This window comes from Tyto alba, unplaced genomic scaffold, assembly GCF_018691265.1.
Source record: "Tyto alba isolate M040663 unplaced genomic scaffold, T.alba_DEE_v4.0 Super-Scaffold_46, whole genome shotgun sequence".
In the NCBI taxonomy this organism is placed as follows: domain Eukaryota; kingdom Metazoa; phylum Chordata; class Aves; order Strigiformes; family Tytonidae; genus Tyto; species Tyto alba.
In genome coordinates, this window is record NW_024881322.1 from 13,996,701 (window position 1) to 14,022,930 (window position 26,230).

Here is a 26,230-nt window from a genome sequence, read left to right on the forward strand (position 1 = left end):
GAGTGGCACAAATCTAAAAATGAATGTAAAAAGAAGAAAATGCTCTTGTAGTACTTCTGTTGTTTTTTTTTAAAAGGAAAGTTAGACAATTACTGTGATATGATCAGGTTCTTGAAAGATCCATGGTTTCAAAGGGATTATGTTTTTACATACCAAGCTGAGATATCTAAAGCTAGCTCTTCTTCATTTGATGAATGTTTAAAAAGAATGGCTTTTTGAAGTCTCTCACGGATGCTGCCAAAAGTATAAGGATCCTGAAGTTGTAGACTTTTAGTTTGTTAGGTTCTTGTTGCAGTTGATTAATGGTGGGATCTAGAGGTCAAACATGCATCATGATAACTTTTCCTTCAGTGTGAGTTTCACTGGAGTGTAGTAACTTCTAATGAGAAAAAAGGAATCTTTTTTCTGTGCGTAGAACAAAAGCACTCCTGAGCCATCCTCCTATTAATAGTGTTATTACAGCAGGGACCTGTATGAAACTTTTGGCTTTTGTCAGTATTTCATGCACTGAACTAAGATAGCAGCGTGCTTGAACCTTTTGTCCATCGCTTCATCTGAACTGAGAATTATGAAGTTGGCCTATACATATGTCTTCACTGGGCAGTGTCGATGACTTTAGCAATGTCAGAAAGGGAAAAAAAAAACCTCTAGGGTTAAAACACAGATAATTAGAAATCTCTGAAAACTGCTTGGTGTATTTTATATCAAAAAACCTATCATGTACACGTCCATCTATGTCTGTGCTACCACTTTTCTGCGTGCCTTATAGAAATGCAAGAGGATTTTAAAATCCTCTTTTTTTTTTTTTGGGGGGGGTGGGGGGTGGGAGGGCTGGAGGATGCTTTTGATATTAATTTCCTGCACAGATACGTTAGTGACAAAGAGCACTGATCTGAATTCAGCTGTCAATGAAAACAATCTGAAGCTTTTTAAAGAAATATCTCACTGACTGGCAAGTTTGTTTCATATTTAACTGGTCTGTGTAGAACCAAATGACAAGTGAAATCCTGTTTACTAAAGAAACGTTATTTTTAGAATATCTTAAAAAGACATCTTTCTTGCAAATTCTGTATATCAAACATTTTTGCCCTATAGCTTTAGAGCAGCAGCTTATTACTACCAAAGAGGATTTCTTTCCCCACAACAAAATAGAATTCTAGGTTTTTATTGACGAGAGAGATACGGTGACTGCTAGGATGTGGTTTTGCAGTGAGTACTAACTTTCTATATCTCTCATCTATAAACTTTTAACCCATGTCATACAATTCCTTTGAAATTTTTGACTTTTCGATGATTTGCAGTTGTCAGCTCCAGACCTTTCAGCATCTAAATAGTGTCCTTTAGATGATGCTAGTAAATAAGAAGGAAGTGGGTTTTGGATTTGGTTCCAATTATGCAATTGTGCCTTTTCTTCTGTTGTGGCTTAAAAAAAAAAAAAAAATCTCTTGGAAGTTTTAATATCCTTCCTGTATTTAATTACAACCAGGCTCCGACAAATACTGTAATAAGTTGGTTTCCCTTGGATTGAAAGTCTGCAAGAAGTATTTTACATTTAACATTTCTGCAATTTTGGAGTGTATTTTTTTTCCCAGATTCCACAGACAGGATAATGTGGTTAATATTGTTTGTATTATATAATTGTTCATCAGACACTTCTCTGCTTCTGATTACTATGTTTGAGTTTGTATTTGCCATAGCAAACTCTTAATCTTCTCAAAATTTTGAAGCGACCCTAGAGAAGCCTAGCAAATTGGTATCAGGTATTTTCTATATTCCATTTTGTGCTTTAGTTTGGCAGTTAGTTTACTGAGATAATGGTGAGGTTTAGAAACTATTAGTTTTTGTTTCTGCGTCACTTTTTCCCCAGATGATTGTGTTTAAGGCTATCTATTTAAGGTGCTGTTAGTGTTCACTATTCAGGGCTTTCATGACATGTGTTTTACAAGTTATTAAGTGTAGGTGAAACTGGTAACAATGACATACCGCCTGTAGGATATATATGACAACACAAAATCCCTGAGCAGTAAGTTGTGTGAGAAATATCAATGCACTTAAATACTGTTCAGGTGCCTTGACTGTATCTTGTTGCTTCAGTGCTCTCTGAGTAAGAGTTGAGAGTTGAGTGAATACAGAAGGAAAATCTGCTTTTTTAGAGGTCATTGCTGCTGATGATTTTGGAGGTCAGCTAGGAGGACTGTTACACAGTTGTCTTGTTTTGGGTATGGTTTGAATAAGCGGTTCTTTTTTTTTTACAAGCTTATAAAGCATCATCTTTGCAAAACATGGTATTCTTAATCTTCGTCATGATAAAAAATTGTGTATGCATTGTATGGAGATGTCTTTTTCACTGCATAGCTGATATGGAAGGATAATAAAATCTGAATTAATGTGAACATTTCTTTAAATAAATACTGTGCATTAAACACTTCTCTTGGCTATTATTCTTGATGATTTCAATTGAGGACATCAGTATAACTAAAAACAGAAGTTATCCCTCAGCATTTTAAGTAGCCAGAATTTTATTGAATAGACCAGAAGACCATACTAACATGGCAGCAACTCAATTTAATATTGGCCTCTGTGGAATGTGAATTTCTAATGATTAGTTCTGCAAAAAGTTGTTGGTAGGTCATACTCCAACTGGATCTTGGATTTATTTAGTGGCTTTCTTTACTCTGTAAACAAGAGTACATCCCCAGTTTGCAAGGGAATTTCTTCTTTAGCTGTTATCTGACAGTAAATTCTGTGCCTTTTTGTCTTTGCTACTATTGTTCTTTGGCTAATGAAACTAAGCCTGAATGTGTTGCAGCTTCATTTTCCTGTGTTGAGTTACCTCTGTCATCAATCAGAGAAAGAATAAGAAGGGGATAGAAAATTATGCCCCTTTCAGACCCAGAAAAAATAAAATGGCTATCGGGAGTGGGTAGCGGAGAGAGTTTGAAGACAAAGACATTTCCTTTAATGAGTTTATTATTTAGATGACCTTTGAATAAGGGTGTCATTCTGGAAATGGAATCAAGATGTATGTTGTAGCTTATTACCAGCAGATCATATTTTGGGATCATGCTAAATATTAGGAAAAGAAGGATAACCTGGGCGGTTCAAAAGAAATGGGAATGATTTAAGCAACTAGTGGCAGAATAAACACTTTTAGTGTACCCGAAAAGCTCACCCCTCCATCTAAACTCATGGAAGCCCTCGGAAGTCATTCTGTAAATTGGTCAAATTTGGGTAGGGCCTTTCAACACCTTATGTGCTATTTATTTATGTAAATAGCAAGGAAAAGGGCTGTAACTTGATGGAAGAGATTTCAATTTTAAGTTAGCAAAACAACTGATTTCTACGTGCTGTTGAACCTCTGGAAATCTAATAAACCTTAACAAGGATGTCGTTTCTGGGTATGCTGATGGAATGCTAGCTGTGCTTTTAACACTGCTGGGTTTGATTGCCTCAGATAGCTCTGACTGAAGTTTCTCTGTAGATAAAAAAGGTGAAGTAAAGGATGATGCTGAAATCAGTTTGGACTGATGACTTCTTTTTGGTTTGATAGCGTTATGCTGCCATGACTCTGTGTTTCTCCATGTTTATTCAGCACTGTATTGTTTCTGGCTCATGAATTAAATCCCAAACTCTTTAGAGTAGTGACGTGATTAGGCCAGTGGTCATAATACATTAGTTATGTATTATATTATAGTGAAAGCTATAAAAAAAACCTGTTCAGACTTTATATAAAAGTCAGAGTTCAGTTACTTGTAACTCTGGAATGAATGTCTGTAGTACTAGATTTCTCTGATGATAAAATATGTGAAGTTATTTTTGTTCGAGCTTATTCTGTAATATAACATTTTTTGTTTTTGTGTTCCTATGTAAGTATTTTTGTAGATGGACTAAGGAAAAAGTTCCTTCTTCAGAGAATCATTTACAAACGTGTTGTCACTATTCAAAATGCTTTATCAGGCAGAAGTGCCAGATTTTGACTCCAGAATCATTGATAATACTAACCCATATTTCTCAAATCAAATAGAAGTTTCTACCACGTTTCTCTGACTTGTAGGCTGTTTAACAGCTCAGTAGATGAGCCACATCTGCATTGCGGACAGCATTAAAGTGCTCAGAAAAAGCATTGTGGATCACCGAATGGTGGGTGTTCATTAACGCTGCAGAGACACAGAAATAGAACCTTGTTCATTATAAAATATCCTATTTCAATCATTTAATTCAAATGCATGTGTTTGTTTCTTGTCATCCCTGCAGTGCATTAGCACAGAAGTACATAATGGGCAGTGTCCAGAGATCTTTCAGTGTTATTGTTCTGCTGAGATAATACTGTTATGACCGGAGGAGATTTGGCTGTGATAAAAGGGGTGGAATATATGCACATTTCTCACCCAACCAAATAGACATGTCTCATTTCTGTACATGTCTCCCTGTGTATCAAATGAAAAATCTAAATATCTACCTGCTTGCAGTGCTGCAGCACAAACTGTTGAAATTGCTATTATTTATGTAGGGGGACCATTCTTCACAGATTAGATGAAAATGACATTGTCAGGAGCAGACAAACACACATAAAAGTACTTTTTTTGTGCAAGTATTAATGCTGATAAATGTGGAGACAAAAAAATGAGTGCTGTAAATGGATAGGTGTATGCATATTTTCATTGTAAATGGCACTGCTTCTAATGATAAGATCAAAAGTGAAAAGTGCTTTAATACAGCTTCTTTTGGATGTTGGCAGCTTTCCATGGAAAAGCATCCTCATTACTGATTAAATAAAACAATAGAGTCCTTCACGAAGTATATGTAGCATCCAAATTGGAGCCTTTGGATACTGTCCTATTACAAATAATAAGAAAAATTGCTATAGTTCTCACAGGTAATTATTTTTTATACGAGCAAAATCTGTTTGTCTGGATTTTATTAGTATGTTTTGCTCTTTTCATGCTCAGCTGTCAAATATAGCTACCGTTTTAAGAATAGAAGAGAATCATTTAAGTTGGAAAAGACCTTTAAGATCATCAAGTCCAACCGTTAACCTAACATTGCCAAGCCCACCACTAGACCATGTCCTTAAGAGTCACGTCTACACGTCTTTTAAATATCTCCAGGGATGGTGACTCAACCACTTCCTTGGGCAGCCTGTTGCAGTGCTTGACAACCCTTTCGGTGAAGAAATTTTTCCTAATATCCAATCTAAACCTCCCCTGGTGCAATTTGAGGCTGTTTTTTCTCATCCTATTGCTTGCTACTTGGGAGAAGAGACTGAGACCCACTTCGCTACAGCATCCTTTGGGGTAGTTGTAGAGAGTGTTAAGATCTCCCCTGAGCCTCCTGTTCTCCAGGCTAAACAACCCCAGTTCCTTCAGCTGCTCCTCATAGGACTTGTGCTCCAGACCCTTCACCAGCTTGGTTGCCCTTCTCTGGACATGTTCCAGCACCTCAGTGTATTTTTTGTAGTGAGGGGCCCAAAACTGAACCCAGTATTTGAGGTGAGGCTTCACCAGTGCCAAGTACAGGGGGTCAGTCACTTCCCTAGTCCTGCTGGCCACACGATATCTGACACAAGCCAGGATGCTGTTGGCCTTCTTGGCCACCTGGGCACACCACTGGCTCATATTCAGCCGGCTGTTGACCAATGCCCCCGGGTCCTTTTCCTTTGGGCAGCTTTCCATCCACTCTGCCCCAAGCCTGTAGTGTTGTGTGGGGTTGTTGTGACCCAAGTGCAGGACCCGGCACTGAGCCTCATTGGACCTCATGCAATTGGCCATGTCCCATCGATCCAGCCTGTCCAGATCCCTCTGTAGAGCCTCCCTACTCTCAAGCAGATCAACACTCGCACACAACTTGGTGTTATCTGCAAACTTACTGAGGGTGCGCTCGATCCCCGCATACAGATTGTTGATAAAGATATTAAACAGAACTGGCACCAGTGCTGAGCCTTGGGCAACAAGCCATGCCGTGTCCAAGCCATGAGCAGCCAGTTACTCCATGAGAATGCTGGTGGAAATGGTGTTAAAGGTCCAGGTAGACAACATCCACAGCCTTTCCCTCATCCACTAAGCGGGCTGCCTTGTCGTAGAAGGAGATCAGGTTAGTCAGGCAGGACCCGTCTTTCATAAACCCGTGCTGACTGGGCTGATCACCTGGTTGTCCTGTACGTGCTGTGTGATGGCGCTCAGGATGAGCTGCTCCATAACCTTCCCTGGCACTGAGGTCAGGCTGACAGGCCTGCAGTTCCCCAGATCCTCCTTCCGGCCCTTCTTGTAGATGAGTGTCACATCTGCTAACTTCTAGTCAACCGGGAGCTCTCCAGTTAGCCAGGACTGCTGATAAATGATGGAAAGTGGCCTGATGAGTGCTTCTGCCAGCTCCCTCAGCACCCTTGGGTGGATCCCATCCAGCTCCATGAACTTGTGTGTGTCTAAGTGGTGTAGCAGGTCGCTCACCATTTCCCCTTGGATTATGGGGGCTTCATTCTGCTCCTCATCCCTGTCTTCCAGCTTGGGGGCTGGGTACCCCGAGAACAACTGGTCTTACTGTTAAAGCCTGAGGCAAAGAAGGCATTAAATATCTCAGCCTTTTCCTCATCCTTTGTTGCTACATTTCCCCCCACATCCCATAAAGGATGGAGATTCTCCTTAACACTCCTTTTGTTGTTAATGTATTTACAGAAGTATTTTTTATTGTCTTCTACATCGGTAGCCAGATTAAGTTCTAGCTGGGCTTTGGCCTTTCTAATTTTCTTCCTGAATAACCTCATGACATCCTTGTAATCTTCCTGAGTTGCCTGCCCCTTCTTCCAAAGGTCATAAACTTTCTTTCTCCTGAGTTCCAGCTATGTCCAAGACAGCCTCCAACCACCTCATCACTCAAGTCTGTCTCTGTTGGCAAACAACAGGTCCAGCAGCTCGCCTTCCCCAGTTGGCTCCGTCACCAGTTCTGTCAGGAAGTTCTCTTCCACACACCCCAGGATCCTCCTAGACTATTTCCTCTCTGCTCTATTGTATTTCCAGCAGACATCTGCTAAGTTGAAGTCCCCCACAAGAACAAGGGCTAGCAATTGTGAGACTTCTCCCAGCTGCTTACAGAATATTTTGTCTGCCTCTTCATCCTAGTTGGGTGGTCCAGAACAGACTCCCACCATGACATCTGCCTTCTTGGCCTGCCCCCTGATTCTTACCCATAAACACTCAACCCTATCATCACCGCCAGTAAGCTCTAGATGGTCAAGACACTTCCTAACATACTGGGCTACCCCACTGCCTTTCCTTTCTTGCCTATCCCTTCTGAAGAGTTTATAGCCATCCACTGCAGCACTACAGTTGTGTGAGTCATCCCACCATGTTTCCGTGATGGCAACTGTGTCATCGTTTTCCTGCTGCACAGTGGCTTCCAGCTCCTCCTGTTTGTTGCCCATGCTGTGTGCGTTGGTGTAGCTGCACTTCTTGGGCTATCGATCCCACCACCTTTAGGGGGACAGAAGCCCTAGTTACTACATGACCATTCTGAGGTGCTTCCATGGTTTCTAACACATGAATAATCCCTGTGTCTTTGCTGCTGCATGGCTCTCCATCCCCTGCCTCCGCTGACGTGGCAGACCGAAGGACCCTGCTAGCACACCGCCCCTCCAACATTGGTGTGCTGCCCCCAGGCTTATCTCTAGCGAGCCTGGTTTTATCCCCTTTCCCTCTTCAAATCTAGTTAAAGCCCTTTCAATGAGCCCTGCTAACTCCTGTGCAAAGATCCTTTTCCCACTTCACAACAGGGGAACCCCATCTGTCGCCAGCAGGCTGGTGTCATGTAAACTGACCCATGACCGACCCCCCCAAATTCTGCTGGTGACACCAGGCTGGGAGCCAGGTACTGATCTGCTGGCTCTGAGTGTTTGCTCCCTCATCGTTCCCTGCACCTGGAAGGGCAGGGGATAATGCTACTTGTGCTTCTGATCCCTTAACCAGTCGTCCCAAGGCCCTGAAGTCTCTCTTGGTTGCCGTCGGGTTTTTGTTGCAACTTCATCGCTACCGACCTGCCAAACCCCTAACGGGTAATAACCCGAGGCAGTACCAGGGCAGGGAGCTTTCTCTCCACACCGTCAGCCCGGGCCCCAGGGAGGCAGCAGACTGCCCCGAGAGGTGGGTCAGGTCTGTGCGCTGGGCCTTCTGTTCCCTTCAGGAGGGAGTCTCCTGGGACAGTCACCCGCCTTTTTTTCTTTACGGGAGCAGTTTTGGCACAGGGCACAGGCCGACTTAACCTCGGCGCCTCCTCCGAGCGAGACGAACCCTCGTCCTCGTTGCTGTTGGGCTCCCCTTGCCGAGCCTCGTGCCTGTTACTCGAGGGAGGGCCGCTGGTGAGGGGTGGCCACCGCAGAGGAGAGGTAGGAACCTGCCGCCATTGCCCCCCGTCCCCTCAGTCGCCGTGTTCAGCCGGGCGGGGAGAGGACAGGGGCTCCGCCATGTCGTGCGCCCGCCGGGCCTGTCCCGGGGAAGGTGGGGTGCGGTTCCAGCGGTCTGTCTGTCTCTCGCACCCCCTGGTACTCCCCAACCTGCCCACCCCCTCCCGCAGCTCTGTCCCTCGGCGCAGGGGCTCCTCTCCCTGGGCGCGCCACCCACAACTGAAATTGTTCTGTATCTTGCAAGTATGCTTGCAGTGCTTTGGATGAGTAGAGGCCACCCTGAGAACTGCATCTGCACTATTTTCTGAACAATCAGTGAAATAAAACCAGACATCATTACATAGAATTAAAAAACAGGTAAATTGTAATTCACATTAAGTGCGTAGGTTCTTGGTCGGAAAGGCTATAATTAAGGAATAATATAAGAAAATGTGTTATAGTGTTAAAAAAACTGTGTAAAACAGAGCAGAACAAACTTTTTTATAAGTTGAAATTTGCCTGGACTTATTAAAGCTGTGTGAAAATACCGAGCATAATGCAATTAATATTTCAGTGGATATATAGTCTTTCTTTGCAGAAGATGGATGCTTGAGGACATGATTGTAGAAGTGTCATTTATAGTTAAGGTTGTCTGATATGTCTGTTATCAGAGTCTGATTTTATTTTTTATAACTTTGCCAAAGTTTGAAATGTTTTGGCTGAATTTTCCATGTGATGGAATTGCCAAAAAGTGATTTGTTTTCAAAGTTACTTTTAAAATGTTTCATCTGTTACCAGGAACAAGTTATGGGAAAATACGTTGATGGGCTTTTTTTTCTTTTTTTTCCCCTCCTGAGAAACTTAGTGCCTTCATTCTTTGGAGTGGAAACTTGAAATCTGGCAGATGAATCAGCCTTGTTCCAAGTGTCTTTTGAAAGGAACTCAGGGTGGCAGAAGGTGCAATGTGTATGACATATTATGTGCAGAAGGGCTGTTAGGCACTCTCTAGGAGATTCAGTGGAGTGTTTGGGCTGTGTATTCCCAAATAAGTGAAAAGTAAATATTTAATAAGTGCCTACTAATTAAATGAATCAGAAGTTTGATAGAAAAATAGTATAGGACAGTGTTATTAAGGTTTGTGTATAAGTGCACCGAGATCTTACAGAGTGTGCAGACTAACATTGGAGTTCATGTTCTTTTAAACATGAATGTTCTCTTTAAGTTTTTTTTTTTGTTGTTGTTGTTGTTGTTGTTTTTGGTTTTTTTTTTAAAGCAATGGATTCCTTAGAGTTTTTACTGTGTTATTATGAAGCTGAAACAGGAATTTTTCACTGGTTGAAATAGTATCGTTTTTTACCCTTCCAGAAGAAGCTTATTAGTGTTTTATTTTAATCAAGAAAATGTAATTTATTCTTAATTTTAAAATGTTGCGTTTTCAAATGGAGCTCATTTAAAAGAAATATTTTTTTTTTTTCCCTCTGTCATGCCGGTGCTGTCTAATAGATTCTATGGTCAGGATTTTTATTTCTGATCCTTCACCTAAAATTCATCTGAGTGTGTATATGTTTGTTGTTTTGTTTTTTTCAAGTGGAGTCCAAGGAGAGAGAGGAGTCCATTTAACATTTACTTTGCCTTGAAACTGTGTGCTGAATAATACATATTTTTGGAATTTCAAGTCCTACATCTGTTAGTTGCTTCAATCTTTGCTATTGTTAATACTAATTGAATCTTAATCAGGAGATTATCTCTATGCTGTGGGAAGCACAGAAGCGTTCATTCTGGTCTTTTATAAGCTCTAAATAGCTCATTAAAAAAATCATTTGTAGTTCAGTTCTTTTTGTTGCTGCATTTCACTGAACTCTGTTAACAGTTCTCTGCTATGCAGATGCCTTGTGTTTTTGACGATACCTCAGTTTCTCTACATTTATGTAGTCTAAACTTTTTAATAAAGCAAAAGCTGTTTTCAGCCATCATTTTCACACTAAAAAAGTATCTACACAATTGTGCACTTTAAAGTCTGTTTTGCTCTCTTTAGCTTTCTTCCTCTCTGAGAATCCACATTCAAAAAAGGGTTTTCAAATACATTACCTTTTTTTTTCTCATTGCATGTATCTTTCATTGTTTTTAGTTCATTAATCATCTCCAAGCACATAATTTCTGTGACTGTGTGATTTGCTGCGTGCTAGGTGATCGAGTGGCTAACTTCAATCTGCAGATCCCGCAAACTGCATGGGATTATTGGCACAGAGTTGGATACCTGCTTAAGCGTCTGATTGGAAGGCCCTAAAACAGGACCTAATACGAGACCTGTTCTAAAATTGAGGTTATTTATCATCAAGGATTTGATTGTATCTTTACAAGATTGTATTTGTAGCTGGGATTATACCATTTGCTGATGCTTCAATGCTAGGAGTTTTCTTGTGTGAAAAGTGAATTCATGATGACTTCCTCGAGGTTCACATTAAAAGAAATCAGTGTCACTGGAAAGAAAAGTCTTTTTACCCAGAGCAAAGTGTTCATAACACGACCACAGACATTTTCTAAAGGGGGGTGTAGACTCTTTAATGCTAAGCCTTGGCCTATGTGATAGTAGCCTTGCTTTTTGGTTAGCTTTTGCAAACCTCTTAAAAAGTCATTCGTGGAATTTGCTGGTCTGCAAAGCACTGGTTGAAAGCAGCTACAGTGCTGCTGGCTCTTGAAGGGGAGGGGAGAAAACTGTGTGAAGAGGGATAACAGGACAACAATTGGGAATTCGGGAGAAGGTCAGTCCTGCTGCCTTGTGCAGACGTAGGGACACCACTGATGAATTTGTAAGATCTTGCTCCTTTGCGGGCAGTGGCTTTGCTGTGTCTGTGCAGGTGGGGCTGTCTGCCTGGCCTGTGGGTGTACGGCACTCTTGAGCTGATTTTTAGCTCCCCTAGAGCTCTCAACTCCAGGCTGGGTTCGAGGCCCTTACTTGCCCAGACATAAGGTGATGTTTGTTGACAGCTCCTGGGAAGGCTGTGGCTTCCTGCTGGGCCCCTGTGGAATGGACTGCCTTGAATAGTGGCAGCTTTCTTGCCCCTGTGCAAGGCTGTGGTTCCTGCTGCCCAGCTTGTTCTTGCCAAAACTCATTCTGAGTTTGGAACACAGTTGCCTGCCTAAAAAATGGTACAACAGCACCGGTCATTGTGGCACAGTGCCACGTCCTGAACCAGTCAATGCTGAAGATGTAACATAAACCATGCGTGCGTGGTCTGTGGCAGCAGTGGGGTGATTGCAGACTAGTAAGAACTTATTTCTACTCTCATTAAGCCTTGGGGCTAAACATAATTAGACGTCAAGTGGAAGAGTGGGGGTTTCTTCTAAATGGAGTGGGTTTTTCTTGGTAGCCATAGGGGTTTTTGGTTTTCACGGTTTTTTTTAAATGAGAAAACCACTTGAGCAATAGACGAGGATTGTCCCATACACATGCCCATGGAAACAGCTTCAATACAAATATACAAAGGAGATGGGCGATGGGGGGAGCTGCAAAAACAAAATGAATCAAATTTGAATGTTGATTTATTAGTGTCAAACTATTTAATGCAACATGGAAAGGGGAAAGCATATAAAACAGTAAAAAAATCGATCATTAGGTAGGTACCAGCATAGGATCAAGTGATTTTAAAAGAGCTTTGTTAGTGTAAAGAACTTTTTTCCATGTTACCATAAGTATGGAAAAGGTGTAAGGGGAAGATTATTGGCCTTTGAACAACAGAAGCCTCTGAAATTTTCCAGGATAATTGTTTCTACAAAGTTATAAATTAATATTTGGGTTACTAGTTCAGTAGTATAGTGTAAAGTAAGTTATCCGTGCTGCTGTAAAACGCCTGTGTCTCAAAGTTCTTAAAAGACAGTCTACATGTCTACTTAAAGAAAAAGTAAACAAATCATAAGAAAAAAAAAAAACGTTGGCTAAGAGTCAGAGCCTTGTTAAGATACGTGACAGGAAAGCAGACACAAAATTGGAGGAAGAAGAAAGTAAAGAATATAATTAAAATGATATTTTCTCCTCTTTCCAGTTACCTGTCTTCTTTTGTTATTCATATATACTTGTTGAACTTGCATGTAAATGATTGATTGACTCAGTGAACTCACTGTAATAAATCATATTTGATGTGTTATCTTGAAAAAAATCTTAGGAAATTCTGTCTCTTTTCTTTGTCTGCTCACCTTGTGGCTTTTAATATCTCGTTTCCCATCTGTCTGATTCCATCCTAAGCTGAGCATAACTTTTCAGACCTTAATGCAGCTCTCTTTTTGTTCTGGTTTAAGTATGCAACACAAATATGTGATTTGGCCGTCAACAGTAATATCAGAAAGGAATGTTAAAGTGTGTGTTCCCTTTACTGACGTGAAATGAAGAAATACTTATCTGTGTAGATATTTGATAATACATATTTACAGTGAATAGATCTGTCTCTGCAAGCAAATGAATACAGAGGTGTCTGTATCGTTCTATTACGTTTCCTTTAATGTTACAAGTCCAAAGGTTCCTTGTAAGGATTAGTTCTTAATTAAAGGAGAAAAGAAATGGGTCTATAAGGTGTCAGGAAAGCAGTTTTAAATATAGATTTAAAAATGCTTAACTGAATATGCAGTACAGATGTACTCAAAGTTCATTTTGAGACATTGATTGTATTACAGATAGTCCTACTGCAAGCACTGTCTCTAGCAGTGAAGTCCTAACTGAATCTTGAATTACAGGGGAATTTGGAGAAACAGACGTATTTTGTTAAAAATATTTTTTCTAGGGGATATAATGTCTGTGGAAATGTTCAGTTGGGATATTTTTTTTCTGCTTATAGTTCATCAGTTTGCTTAACAACCTTAAGATATAGGTAGATAATTTTTTTTGGTGTTCTTTATTAAGGACATAAAATGTATATGCTGAAAGGTTTTTTTGGATAGTGCTTTTTCAGTGAAAGTAAATCTTTGGAGAAATCAGAGAGAATGAACTGAGCCAGGAAGAGAGGAAAGGGAAAAGCACAGTATTCCTGGGACTGTCTGTAGCAGTTTCATGGGAATGTAGAAATAGAATTGTCTTTTAAGCGTACTGAATTTTTTGGAGAGTTATTATGAAAGGGGCAAAGGCCACAGAGTTCACTCAACTAAGTATGTTTATACATAAAACACAAAGCTCTGAAATACTTACTTTGATGCAGTCCATATAAATTTATTTGATTGTTGATGATGATACTACTACTAATTATTTTTGACTGGCTGATTTCACTATGAACAAGTTACCCAACTCAGAGAAAGATGTCAGAGGAAACCAAAAGCTTTTTTCCTTCATAATGTATTGAAAAACAAGTAAACCAGTTTCAGCAGGATACATGAGCATATGCATTCAAGCAAGTGATCGGTACCTTGACTGAAATGGAATTATTTTTCAGACTAAGTACCATGTTAAACTGAGGCCTTGATATAGTCTAAGCAACTTTTAGCTCCAAAGTTGCTGTCTTTGCTAAGTTTCTGACTTCCCTGACATTTGCTGTCTAATGCTGTTGGAACAAGTCATTGAGCAGAAGCTGTAGTGGCACAATTCCACTATCTACTGAGCATTATGTTTTAATTATTTTTTTTTCTGTTGTACTGTGAACAAGTGCTTCAGAGAAATCTAGACATGTATGTTTTCCACTATTGAAAGAATTATATTCATCTCATTGAGAAAGCTGAAACAATTTGCCTCACTGTGTTAAAAATATTATTTTATGGATAGAAGTTTTCTTGTGAAATTTCTTGTAAAGAATTTTGTCTATGAAACTCATAGTTCAGTTTCTACAGCATAGAATATAAACAAATAAATGGAATGAAACTTTGGCTCCATGATATTCAATATCAATATTTTAGGATTTGTGTTTCACTAGGTTTTAATCCGCTGTGTCCTTCCCAGACATAAATTTGGTGTAGTGTTTCCTTTCAGAAGTGTGAGAAGTTAGATGCATGTATCACAGATGACATTCTTGTGTCTTTAAAAGTAAAAGCCCATTGTGGTGGTTGCATCTTAACTGTCAGTGAAATTTGTGTGGAATACAGCAGCTGTGTAGTGTTACACACGAATACAGAAGAATATCTAACGATTAATATTTCATCATCATTGCATAGCCATTTGCTGTAGTAGGAGAAATATCACTATGGAGTGTGACGCCAAATTGAAAAATGACAGGAACAATGGGTCTAGGTTATGTGTTATTAATAAATAACACACTTTTGTGACTCATTAAACTCTGTAATAACGGTGTGTTTCATTCTGTGTTACTGAGGGAAGTCGCAAACCAGAAGAAAAAGTCCTTTCTGCGTACTCCCAGATCCATTTCCTTAATTGCTGAGATTTTCCTGGGGACCAAAGGACAAACTAGACATTGTTCAGCATTTTACTGAATGAAGTGACACTGGGCTGTAATAGGCTGCAGCTGAAATACAACTACAAAGGGTTTTCGAACCGTACTCAGGAATAAGGCTTTGTATTTGTAGTTAGTATATATGGATACAATTTTTGGCAGCACTTTAGTTCTTATTTGCTGTATATTTTCCTAGGTTTTCTGCTGGACTAAATCTCTGTATCGATGATTTACAGTTAAATATTTGCTTTAAATGTGAGAGTGACATGTTCACATTGCCTTTTCAGCATATATGGGGAAAGGAGAAGAAAATGAAATTACATTATTTTTCCAGAAATTCTGATACAATTCACATATTGGAATGTGGATGGTGGACTCTGAATGTTTTCTACTGCATGTTTTGATGTAGATGAGACTGATTAGTAGTCACAGAATAGTGTAAACACTTGGGTCATCATAGCAGATTTCTTCCATTTAGGGGAGAAGTATGAAGAAAATAATATATTTTGGAAAAAATGGTCACATGGCCTATTGTTTAGGCGAGTAGTTGCACTTACTGGCACAACTAGTTAACAGCACAAAACAAATATATTGTCTGGTGAATTAGTGATAACCTTGCATGCAAACTGTAATGCTTTATTGCATTACTTGGCTTCCGAGATAATCACACACTGTATTTTCTCAAAGAAATAAGAATAAAGAATCTGTCATTGATTATAACAGAACCACTGATTTTCATGCATTACTGCATCATGAATGTTCACTTCTTTTTCCTAAGATATATTTGTGCTTCCAAAGTATATATTTATCTCCTCAAATTCTGGTTACTAAATTAGCATGCCAAATTTTTCACAAAATTAATCTTTTTCCACTTTTGTCTGAGTAATAACTTGATAAATCTCTCCTTATCTTCTAATGGCAGATGATTTATCAAGGCCTACCACTTAATTAATATTACAGAGCATGTGGGGAGCTGAAGAATTCAGAAGTATTTTCCATAGCTTGGACATGTAAAATGAGAAGCATAGGAGAAAACAGAACAATAATCTTGTAACTGAGAAAAAGCCTTTATGATTTAAGCATGGGATTGAGGTTCAGGAAATGGTGAGTTCTATCCCACAAATCCATCATGCTTCCCACTAGACTTTGGACAAGACTGATTTTTTTCTTTGCTGCAGTTGACCATTCTGCAAAACATTTAGGGTAATACTGTCTTATCTCTTAGGATAGTTTCATGCTAGATTTGTCTAGCATTACTAGTGTTATGGGACCTGTATTATTTGTTGAGTTTATTGAGTTGTACTTAAACAAGCATTTCCATGATACAGATACAGCCTGAATTTTTTCATATTAAAAAGGTCTACATAATATGCAATATATAAAGGATACTTTTGTGACATAAATATTTTAACTTATGTATCTCAAGCACATATAAATAGACAGAAATCTCAGAGAAGTTGTCAATGAAGTTTCAGCTTTCCTGAATATTTTACTTTTTCTCTATTTCCAGGTTGCATGTCTCACTCATGTAGCAGCTAATTACCTTAATTGCAAAATTGAAGCAAAACGCTGGGGTACTGCTCATGGGAGTATCGTTCCATATCAGGTAAGCAGAAAGCATTAGGGTTTTTTGCTGTTGGAGTTCATGATTTTGTCTATTATAAGACTGAGGATTTACTTTTCCCATGACCTGCTGTAGTCTGTAATGTGTCTGTCTCGAGGTAGGACAAAGTTCTGTTGTTCATTGTCATTTCTGAATTTTGCATATTACTTCATCAGCAGTAGATTAGTAACAGAACACTGAAATAGATCAAAGGTGTTTGCTGAAATTGGATGACTTTAAAGCTAGCATGACGACTTGATTGGTTTTCACCTGACAGAGAAACTTTTCTTTTTATTTTTCTAAGGGTTACCTGACTTCCATACCAAGCATAAACTGAAATATTTTGCCTCTGAATTTTGGTATTTTTATCTTGAGAGTCTACAAGAACAATCTAAATGACTGTGAATAACTGGGAGTTCAGCATATTTATAATTTTCTTTTGATTTTGCTACAAATCACTGTGGCTTAGTGAGACAACAGGTTGGCAAAAGGAATTAACCAGACCTCAGATCTCCCCAGCAGAATTAATCTAATGAAGGGTTGAAATTCCTTAAAATAACGTGACCTTCAACATATAAACAAGCACAGGAAAAAAAAAATACTGTAAGTTTAATCTTACTTCTGGCTATTATGGGAAATTCTTCCAGTAAACAAAGAAAATTTGGTTCTTTTCTAGCTGATCATTTTGTGTTGTTGAGGGAATTCATGCAAACTTAGGAATACTTGGGCATATATTTGATTTAAAAAACCTACTCTCTATTTCATAATTTTTGGCACTTATCATCAAATAATCATGTTTGCGACTAGCTAGGTAGAGCCTGGATTTCTTAATTTCTGGCTGGAATTCTTTAAATCCTGAGAGGAACAGTTCCCAGCATTTTTCTGGGAGAACTGCATCTAAACACCACTCAGTTTCTTTACCATCTCCTTTCTTTTTAGAGAAAGTGAGGGAGACTCGATGTGTTTTCTTCTTCCCAGTGGTGAAGATGGTGGTGATCATAACAGTAAAAGATTTGCTGCTCATGGCCATAGAAACTCAGAAGCAAAAATCTCCATCATGATGCAGAACGCTATCACAGGCTAATGTCACAGCCAGGCCTCCTCAGGCCTAAAACCCGGATCAGTTGTTTTTCTAAGAGCTATGCCTACTTGAGGTAGGAGACTTTTTCCAGTAGGCACCACTGCATAGCCAGCTATCTTGTTATGAACTAGCTAGAACAGGTTGCAGGTTGTCTCAGACCGATGGGGGGACGTTGCGGCACTTGCTGCCGGGGTGGGTTTGGTGCTGCAGTGTTCTTGTCCCGGGCGCAGCTCAGCACAGCTCTGGCCATGCTGCTCTCTGGTCGGCACGGCACAGCCGTACCGTCCTGTTTTCTAGAACCAGCTCAGCATGACCTGTCCTAACCACGCTTCCACTACACAAGTAGTTACATTCTGCTGTGTTCCTGCAGTGTGACCTTTTGGTGTAACCCTTTTTGAACTTTGGTAGGTTGAAAGTATAAAACAAATCTGAAGTGTCTGAAGTTTGTATAAGCAAAACCAAAAACCTGGCTAAACAAAACATTTTCTCTTCACCGAGTTTCATTTGGCTGAATAACTGAAGCTTGCATTCTTTTATATCCTTTTGCCTTTGTTTTCCACAGTCAAAATGAAAAGTAAAGCATGCATTGAGTATCCTTTGTTTCTTTTTCTCATAGACAGCTCTCTGGATATAAAAAATCTGAGGAGATTGTTTTAGCTATCTTCTGGTTTAATCTAGACTAGTCAATATGTAAATAACCACTAAAAAAAAAAATCCTATCTAAACTATGATTCCTGTGTTTCTGTATGCTGTTTCTGTAGCAGATATTAGAAATATTACCTCAATACTATAAACAATTTTAATCTGAATTTTCTTGCTCATAAACCAGTAATTAGGGTGGATTTACTATGGGTGGAGTTGTGTGTGTGTGTGTGTGTGTGTTTATGGCTCATCTGTTAACATTCCATCAGCTAGCATGGTTATAATTCTGATTGTAACCATAAGTATATTATGCTTGCTAGAGTTTATTTTTCACTTTACTGACATAACTATACATAGACTGCAAAGCTCTTCAGACACTGGAATTAACCCTCACTGTTGCTATCGTACTGCTTTTACAGTTGCTTCCGTAGCTCATTTGTAATATAGTTTAGAACAGAACTCAGAAACCTGACTTTCATCCCTTATCCTACTTACTGAATATACTGTCTTTTGCTTACTAAACTCATATGTGACTATCATGGTGCTGATTTTCACAAACAATGCTTTGTTTGCTTGTTTCAATATATTTTGTGCAAGTGATCTATAATTCGTTCAAGTCATAAAAATCGCGTTTCAGAAAACTGATTTTCTGTATATTTCAAAACAAGTATGTGGTAGTGAACTGTTGGTTTTTTTCTTATGTCTTCAACTTCATTTTGTTTTCATTTGCTGTATTTTGAGTTTTCACACAGGTAGTAAATTATAACTTTGAAGTGATACAGAACCTGCAATCCTGCTAAAAAGTGTCAGACTATGTTAAATTGTGGAAGAGTGGGTAAACGTGAGAGATCCTTTTATAGATATTAAAAAGGCAAAATCTAAATAATTTAAGTCATCTTTTTGTGTGGCAGAAGTCTGATAAGAGTCATGCTGGACTACTGACCAAAATTTAATAAAGAATATATGTCAAAAGAATCTTAAATATGTACATAAATAGTACTTCTTTTTACTTACAGTTGTTACAGTAAGTGTTCTAGTTCTCTGTTTAACCCATTCAGTAGTGTATACTGAATGCTATTGTAGCTTTTCTTTCACTGAGCTTCAGTTGAATATTTTTGTTCAGAATATCTTTGCAAATGGCTCTACTTTTTTCTATTTACAGGGACAAATTTAGCTTTGAGTATGTCTCTGTAATTTCACAGAATTCCCTGTTTCTTGTTGACTGAAAATCTAGCAATGTAATTTGTTCCTGAATGTGTTCTCTAGAGTGAATTTTCTTACTTTTCGATGTATTTAAAAACATAAAAACTGAGCATTAATGGGCAGCTGGATTTTCTCATTCCAGAAACTATCAAGATGTGTAGCACCTTTGAAAATCTATCTCAGGTCTGAGCAACAAGCTCTTGATAAAAGAGATGTAAAGTTTCATGTGCAAGGACTTTCACAGACTTCTAAGGTTTTTCCCATTGGCTGATAATCTGCTGACTTTGTGGCATGTTCATCTGAAATGTCTGAGTTTTCAGGTCTGTGTGCTCATCACCAGAACCCAAATGAAAGGATTTGGACTTCATCTAAGTGTATAATGACATTTCAGGGTCCTGCAAAGCTGTCTGTAATGGTTTGCCATAGGTTTTCGATGAAGGCGTACTTTGCAGTGTGCCACAAAGATGTAGAACTCTAGATTCTAATCAACCAAAATCAGAAATAGATTTTTGAGTGCTGAACCCTTCATGAGAAATTATCTACTTTGAGCATATCTGCTTTTTAATCAGAGTGATGTAGTTTGAATAGGTCACTCCTGTGATAATGCATATAATCAGATCCCAATTTGCTCGGTTTCAAGTGTTAAAACACAATCCTCGAGTTCTGGGCTGTATCTCGAACGTAATTAGTGCAATTTTTTTAAACAAGTTTCTATAATGAGACACCTTGTTTAGCTACAGCTGCTCCATGATTATCCAGAGGAAATCAGGGGCTTAAAAGCATCCGGTTTACATAATTGTGCTGAAAAGTAAAGTTGTATTACTGTCTTTCATTTGGGGTGATAAGGTCTCCCCTCATTCTTGTGGTTTCAGCAATGTACCTATCGCGCCTGTACTGCGTGCGAGAGCTAGCTGTTTGCTTTTTCATCTTCCAGTTGGCCCGCTCGGAATGAGTAGTCATTCTTCTGAGAAAGCCTATTGTAGCCTGCGTGTTTACAGGATGTTTCCTGTGCAGCTTATCACCCTGCCATCAGACACCTGGACAACTGGGCAGCTCTTTCAGAAGCAAACTTTCAGCAAAAGGTATAGGGCTGTTTTCTTTTGGGCCATAATGATGAAAGTCTCTCTCTTTAAAAAGTAAGAAAACAAGCTCTTAGAGATATCCTGCCACCTCCCCCGCCACAAATATGATATTATTTCTATTCCAGATTTGGTCCTAAGACTTTACAGGGTCTTCTCAAGTATACTTCAGTATATATTTTCAGAATACGCAAAGGGCACAACCATTCTGCACAGAAGTTGAAACCATGACGAGAAAGAAATTATTACTTCAACCAATTACCTTTTCTGTTGACTGACCTGTGCATTGTCATAACTCATCAGACCCAACATTAATGTTCTTTATATTAGAGCATCACTTAGATTCTTTAAGCATCAGCTTCTTGCTGCGCGAGGCATAAAATTTCCTTCATATGAGGAAACTGTCTCTTTGTGAAAGGCCTTGCGGTTGAAATGTGTTAAGCATACCAAAGTATAAGCTTACAAGGATGTGAAAGGTATGAGGTAGTAGGAAGATGGGTATAGTCATAGATATAAATAGCTCTGCATTATTTATAGCATCTGCATCTCATAATTTTTGCTTGTGGAATTTCATCCTGTCCAGGATTCTTACAAAGCAAATCCCACTCATGTCACTTGTGTCTCATCACAGGAACGGTGAAATGCAGTAAGTTGTTACTTACCTGGTTCAGCTGGCAGAGATGCTTTTCACAGAAAGGCACAATGTGCACCACCTTTCCTATCTCAGGTCTGGAGAATCTCACAGTCCTTATTCCACACAAGTATCGTTATGTGTAGCCATTTCCTTTCTGTCTTCATGTGGTTCTCTTAGGATACTTCTGCAGTTAATGTGCCTTGGAGTCAAAATCAACAAAGAATAGAACTTGGATCATTTGCAAAATTTTTTTTTGTGCATGAAACTCTCCATCTTAAGTTACTCCAAAATGGATGTTATGGAAGAAAATCTTTCTTCTCTGTAATGGTTCAATCTAGGAAAAGATGGAACTTATGCACAGGAATGAAATAAAAGACAGGTTTTTGGGTGGAGTTCTAGATTCAGGAAATACAAGAAGGCCCTTCTTACTCTGTGAACCTTATCTACATAATACTCACCTGGACTAATCAGACTGCTTTAGGGGCCCATTGTCCTATATTGTTGTTCCGAGCAATGAAATACCACGGCTGAAAGTATTGCCCATTTGACATGAAAATGAAATGTATTCACAGATCAACTGAATAGAAACTGTGCTCTCAAGCAGCAAAGCGTGGTCTCTCACACTGTGCTGTTTCAGTTTCCAAAGGACAGTTGGGCCATCCTCAAGATACATGTCTTGACTCATATGACGAATACCCAGTCTCCCAGATATTTTAGTGGCCTAGTGCATCTCCTTGAACTACTTACCTACAGGTTTGTTTTTTTAACTAGCTGTTACCTTTCTATTTTATCTTACAAGGCACCAGAAAGAGAGAAGCCAGAAAGGCCTGTGTCATCCTGGATTCTGTAAAACGAGAACAAGGATATAATTCCCAGGATTTGTTTTCTTTCTTTTTTTTTTTTTTTTTTTTTGGACAAGTTTCTATTTGTAGGTTTCCTTACTAGATTCTTCAGAAGTGTCTTACTATGATATGACTGGATTAACTACTGACTGCACAAATGTTTTGGTGTTACTGTGATTATAAGGGTCCACAGCTGGCACTCTGCTTGGTAAGAAGTGCTGGAGCAAGGATTCTGTTTCTTTGCTGTTTTAGTCAATGCATAGTAATCATCAGTGGGAATCTGTGTAGAAAGCTGCCTTATTATGAGGAGTGAATTCTAGTTATTCAAACCTGACAACATTATATTGATACCTTTCTGATGATCATCCTGCAGTGAGTTGTCAAGCCTCTCTCCTGGGCAGAGCGGCTGTCTGGAAACCAAATCAGTAGGTTTGCCTTAGGCAGTTTTAGGTACGTGCACAGTGTATAACGTGAGATGTAGTTATAATTTCATTCATATATATCCTATCCTGTCACAGAGACAGCACTTTAAAGAAGGTGACCTTGTATTCACATAGAATAGACAGCTTCTTACCTGTACACAGGAACTTTTCAGGTAGAAATGAAATGCATTTTTAATTTAAAACCTGATACTTTTTTTTTTTTCCTGAAGGAAATCCTTCTGCACCTTTCTACTTTAAGTAATGCCTGCAAGATATTTTTCTTATGTGTCCTATACTTTGAATTCGCAAACCAGATATGGGTAATTACAATTATTCTTATGGAATGATAGCTGATAATTGAGACTGTCTCATTTTTTATCTCCTCCTGGGAATTGTTACAGACTATTTTGTGTCCATCATAAAACATTCTTTTATATGTTCTTTTCTATATGTTTGAACTTATATATGTATTTACACTCATTGAAATTGGATGTACATTAAGATTATTAGTCTGTCACTTTTCCATGGTCTCATGAGAAGAACTGTAACACAACTGTGGTCAGAACACAGCTGTACTGATGTTCAGTGTCATGTGGTGGACCTATTTGTCTTTTATGCAGACTTCATTGTTTTCTCCACATTCATCCATTGCTGGGGTGAGGGATCTAGTCTGTATTATTTACAGCAGCATGGTTAACCTCCGAACATGTTGCAGGGTTACTGAACATTACAGATTTGTATATCCATGTCAAATTGTAATTTTTAGGAAGGGGCAGCAAAGCAGAGCCCTGATCAGTAGGTTGCTCTTCAAATTGAAGCTGGTTAGAAAGTGATAAAAGTAGGATCTGTGGGCTTATAGAGGAGATATTGACTGCAACTGGATCACTGCTTTCCTCTGCTTATGGGATCCAGGGCAGAAGAATAAATTTTGCTTTTCTGAAAATATATTTCAGTGTCATTGTATAACTATACAGTGCAGCCACTCAGAAACTGAAACGTGTTTAAACAGTCTCAAAGAGGACTCGGACATCTGTGTGCGGCAGTATCACTCGGTGACTCCTGACATAATCACCCTGCACATATAAATAGCTATTTGTATTGCCGTCATAGCTCGAAACCCAGGTAAATCAACCACAATCCCTTGTGCAAGGTATTGTACAAGGAGGACAAATCGGTTCTTTCTAGTCAGTAATGGGGAATGAAACTTGAAATGACTGAAATGAGTAAGGACGTTGGCAGTGCTCACAGTCTTTTAAAGCTGTGTTTTTTTAAGAATTTGACGATCTGGTCATTCATGGTGAATAATATTCACTCTTGGGGCACAGTAGAGATGAAGGTATGTCCACATGATGATATTAACTTTATGAAGACAGAAAAAATAATAAATAAAAAAAATCCTCGAGAAAACTCTTACTATTGTTTAATTGATGTTCAGGTGCTTGCTTTTACTATGTGAAGCTTGTGACAGTTTTGGTTTGAAAATGTTGATTGTTATGGAAGGGTATGTCCACTAGATGTCATTCACGTAATCTAGTTTTTGTTGCAGCATTTATTTCTAAGGAGCTATGTAGGATGCTAGATACAATTTATCAGCATTATTAGCTGCTTTTGTATATGCACTGCTTTTGACTTTATATATGTGTGGCATGTTACAAAATAATCTTCTGATTGTCTCAGTGATGGGCTTGACATACCATTTTTTCTAGAATTTCTGTCTTTACATGTTTTTAACTATAGTTACATTGTTGCAGGAGTAGATGTGTTATATAAGAGCACCCAGGTGAGCTGTATGTAGTCTGTAACTGCTCTCCAAGGAGGGATATGAGTATAGAGGTAAGGATGTTATGCCTCAAAAGAAAGCAAAAGTCTCCTGTAACTAATATAATTCCACCTAAAATGTGTTATTTTCTAAGTTCTCTACACCTCAAAGGGCAGTTCATCAGAAAAGTGCACATCTAATTAGGAAAGGCAGCTCAAATTTCGTAAACTTACACAAGTGGATTTATATACTCTCACAGCTCTTAGCTGTGCAACAGTGCTTACAGGAGTTGATTTGTGTCGCTTTATTAATATCTGAGGCATTTCAAATAGAATTGCTGTAATCAAGCTTAATTGAAATACCCTGTGTGTGGACAAATCAAAGGTGCATCTGGCCGTTCAGTTGGGTGGGTTGGTAGGATCTGTACAGACACTAGCAAAGAGTGCTTGCACCCCCTGCCTCCCCTCATCTTTGTTGTGTGACATGTGTTACTAATTGCGAGGCAGCTTCTGGGAAGCCATATCTGTACTCTCATTGAAGAGCAACTGCTGCAGCATTGGCCTGTGCTCTTTCCCACTTTCAACTTGGAGTAGCTACAGCAAAACTGGAAGCTGGAGATCACAGCTTCCTCCAACCTCCCTCTCCCCTTCCATATGGAATAAAGAATTTCTCTGCCCTGTGTAGTCAGCCAGAGGGCAGGATGGGGAAGTGATAATCCTCTTGGAATGAGCACTTGCTTGAAAAATGATAAATGCTGCGTTGCATGGGGATTAACACTTGCTTATGAACTTGCTTTTAATGGAGTGATGCTTCTCTTTCAGCAATGTGAAGGTTCACTGTACTTGTAGACCTGATTAAGAACCTTTACCACTGTTCAGCCCAAAGGGAACCATCTGCCATCAGAAGCATAACGGTGTTCGAAACTGTTTCACTCTTTTGCATATTGTCCTCAAGAATGTAAACCACTTCCACATAGCATTTACTTCCCCAGAAAAATGCTTGTTCCCCACATCTCTTTGCAACATTCTTCCTTCTCGCATCAGGAGAATTACATTTCTGCTCACATTTAATGCATCTGAGGTCTGTGCTTTGTCACCATGAAACTCCAAGGCATGACTATCCAGAGCTAGTTTAATGAATGGAGTTGCTGTGTAAATCATATCTAGTCTCATTTTTTTGATGGGAGTACTTACGATATCCTGTGAGGATGTTCACAGAGTGGGCCAGTCTGTGAGGGGAGTTTATGAAGCTTGTTTGGCATCTCTAGATGAATTTGGTATTGAGCACTACTTTGTAAAGATTTAGCATAGTTCCTGATTGCTACTTCACAGGATGACCCTTTCTTTTCACAGTGAGTGGATGTGTCATGCAAATTTAGTCATTAAGTTAATTTCCAAGCACTGATGTATACTAATAAATTTGGCATGGGCTCTATTGCTTCCTCTAAAAAATATTGTATTAATGCTACAATAAGCTTATCTCCACTGGTATAACAGCTGTGGTTCCCCAGTACACAGGCAGCTTCTGGGAATTTATTTGGAAGGGTTGCATTTTTTGAGAGCTGCTGTCCTGTGTTCAGAAGTGGCATATGCACTTAAGTCTCAGTCCTGTTGCCTTACTAAAGCGTTGAAGTTCCAAATGCTAAATCGTCTTATGAAAATAAGCTTTAAATTGCAGTGCTTTTTAATGCTGCTTCATATGCCCTTTGCTACGTTCAGATATAATGCTGCATCATGCTAAACCAGATATTTTTACCAGTATTCCCACTAATAAATCTTGATGGTAGAAACACTGAGGAATTTTTTAGTCTAAAGCCTTGTCTGTTGTTAAGCCCCTGTTATTACCAACATTCTTTTGATTTGCTTCCTTTTTAGGATAAGCAGGACTTTTGCTACAAGACTTGAAATCAATTGTATTGAGAGTGATAAGGGTGAAGGTGAGAGAGAAATCTTTTAGAAGTAGTTCTCTGTTTTCACAAAACCATACTTCCTGACCCTCACCTAAAACACACAATATTTGCTGATTGGAATTTTCTCTTATGATACAAATTAAGCTAGAGAAATTGATCTTCTATCTGTATCCCCAAAGGAGTCTCAACCAGTTTTACCTGGTCTACACCCTCACCTTTGTTTGCTTATATGTAGGGGGCTTTCGACAGGTATATATGTCAAAGTTCCTGAGAGGAGGAGGAAAAGAAGTAAGTTCAGTTTTAATGAGGAAGATAGAGCC

General features: G+C 39.0%; 1 protein-coding gene across 8 annotated transcripts in view; it reads left to right on the top strand.

The window, feature by feature from the left end:
• SUGCT (succinyl-CoA:glutarate-CoA transferase) overlaps positions 1-26,230 on the top strand; it is a 332,431-nt gene that overhangs the window by 54,210 nt on the left and 251,991 nt on the right. For all 8 annotated transcript variants that reach the window (XR_006166817.1, XM_042806312.1, XM_042806311.1 and 5 more), the window contains one exon: positions 16,247-16,342. Coding sequence is in view for 7 of the 8 variants with exons in the window: in XM_042806312.1 (XP_042662246.1) it covers positions 16,247-16,342 (96 nt within the window). In the remaining variant the exon portion in view is untranslated. The remainder of the gene's footprint in view (positions 1-16,246; positions 16,343-26,230) is intronic.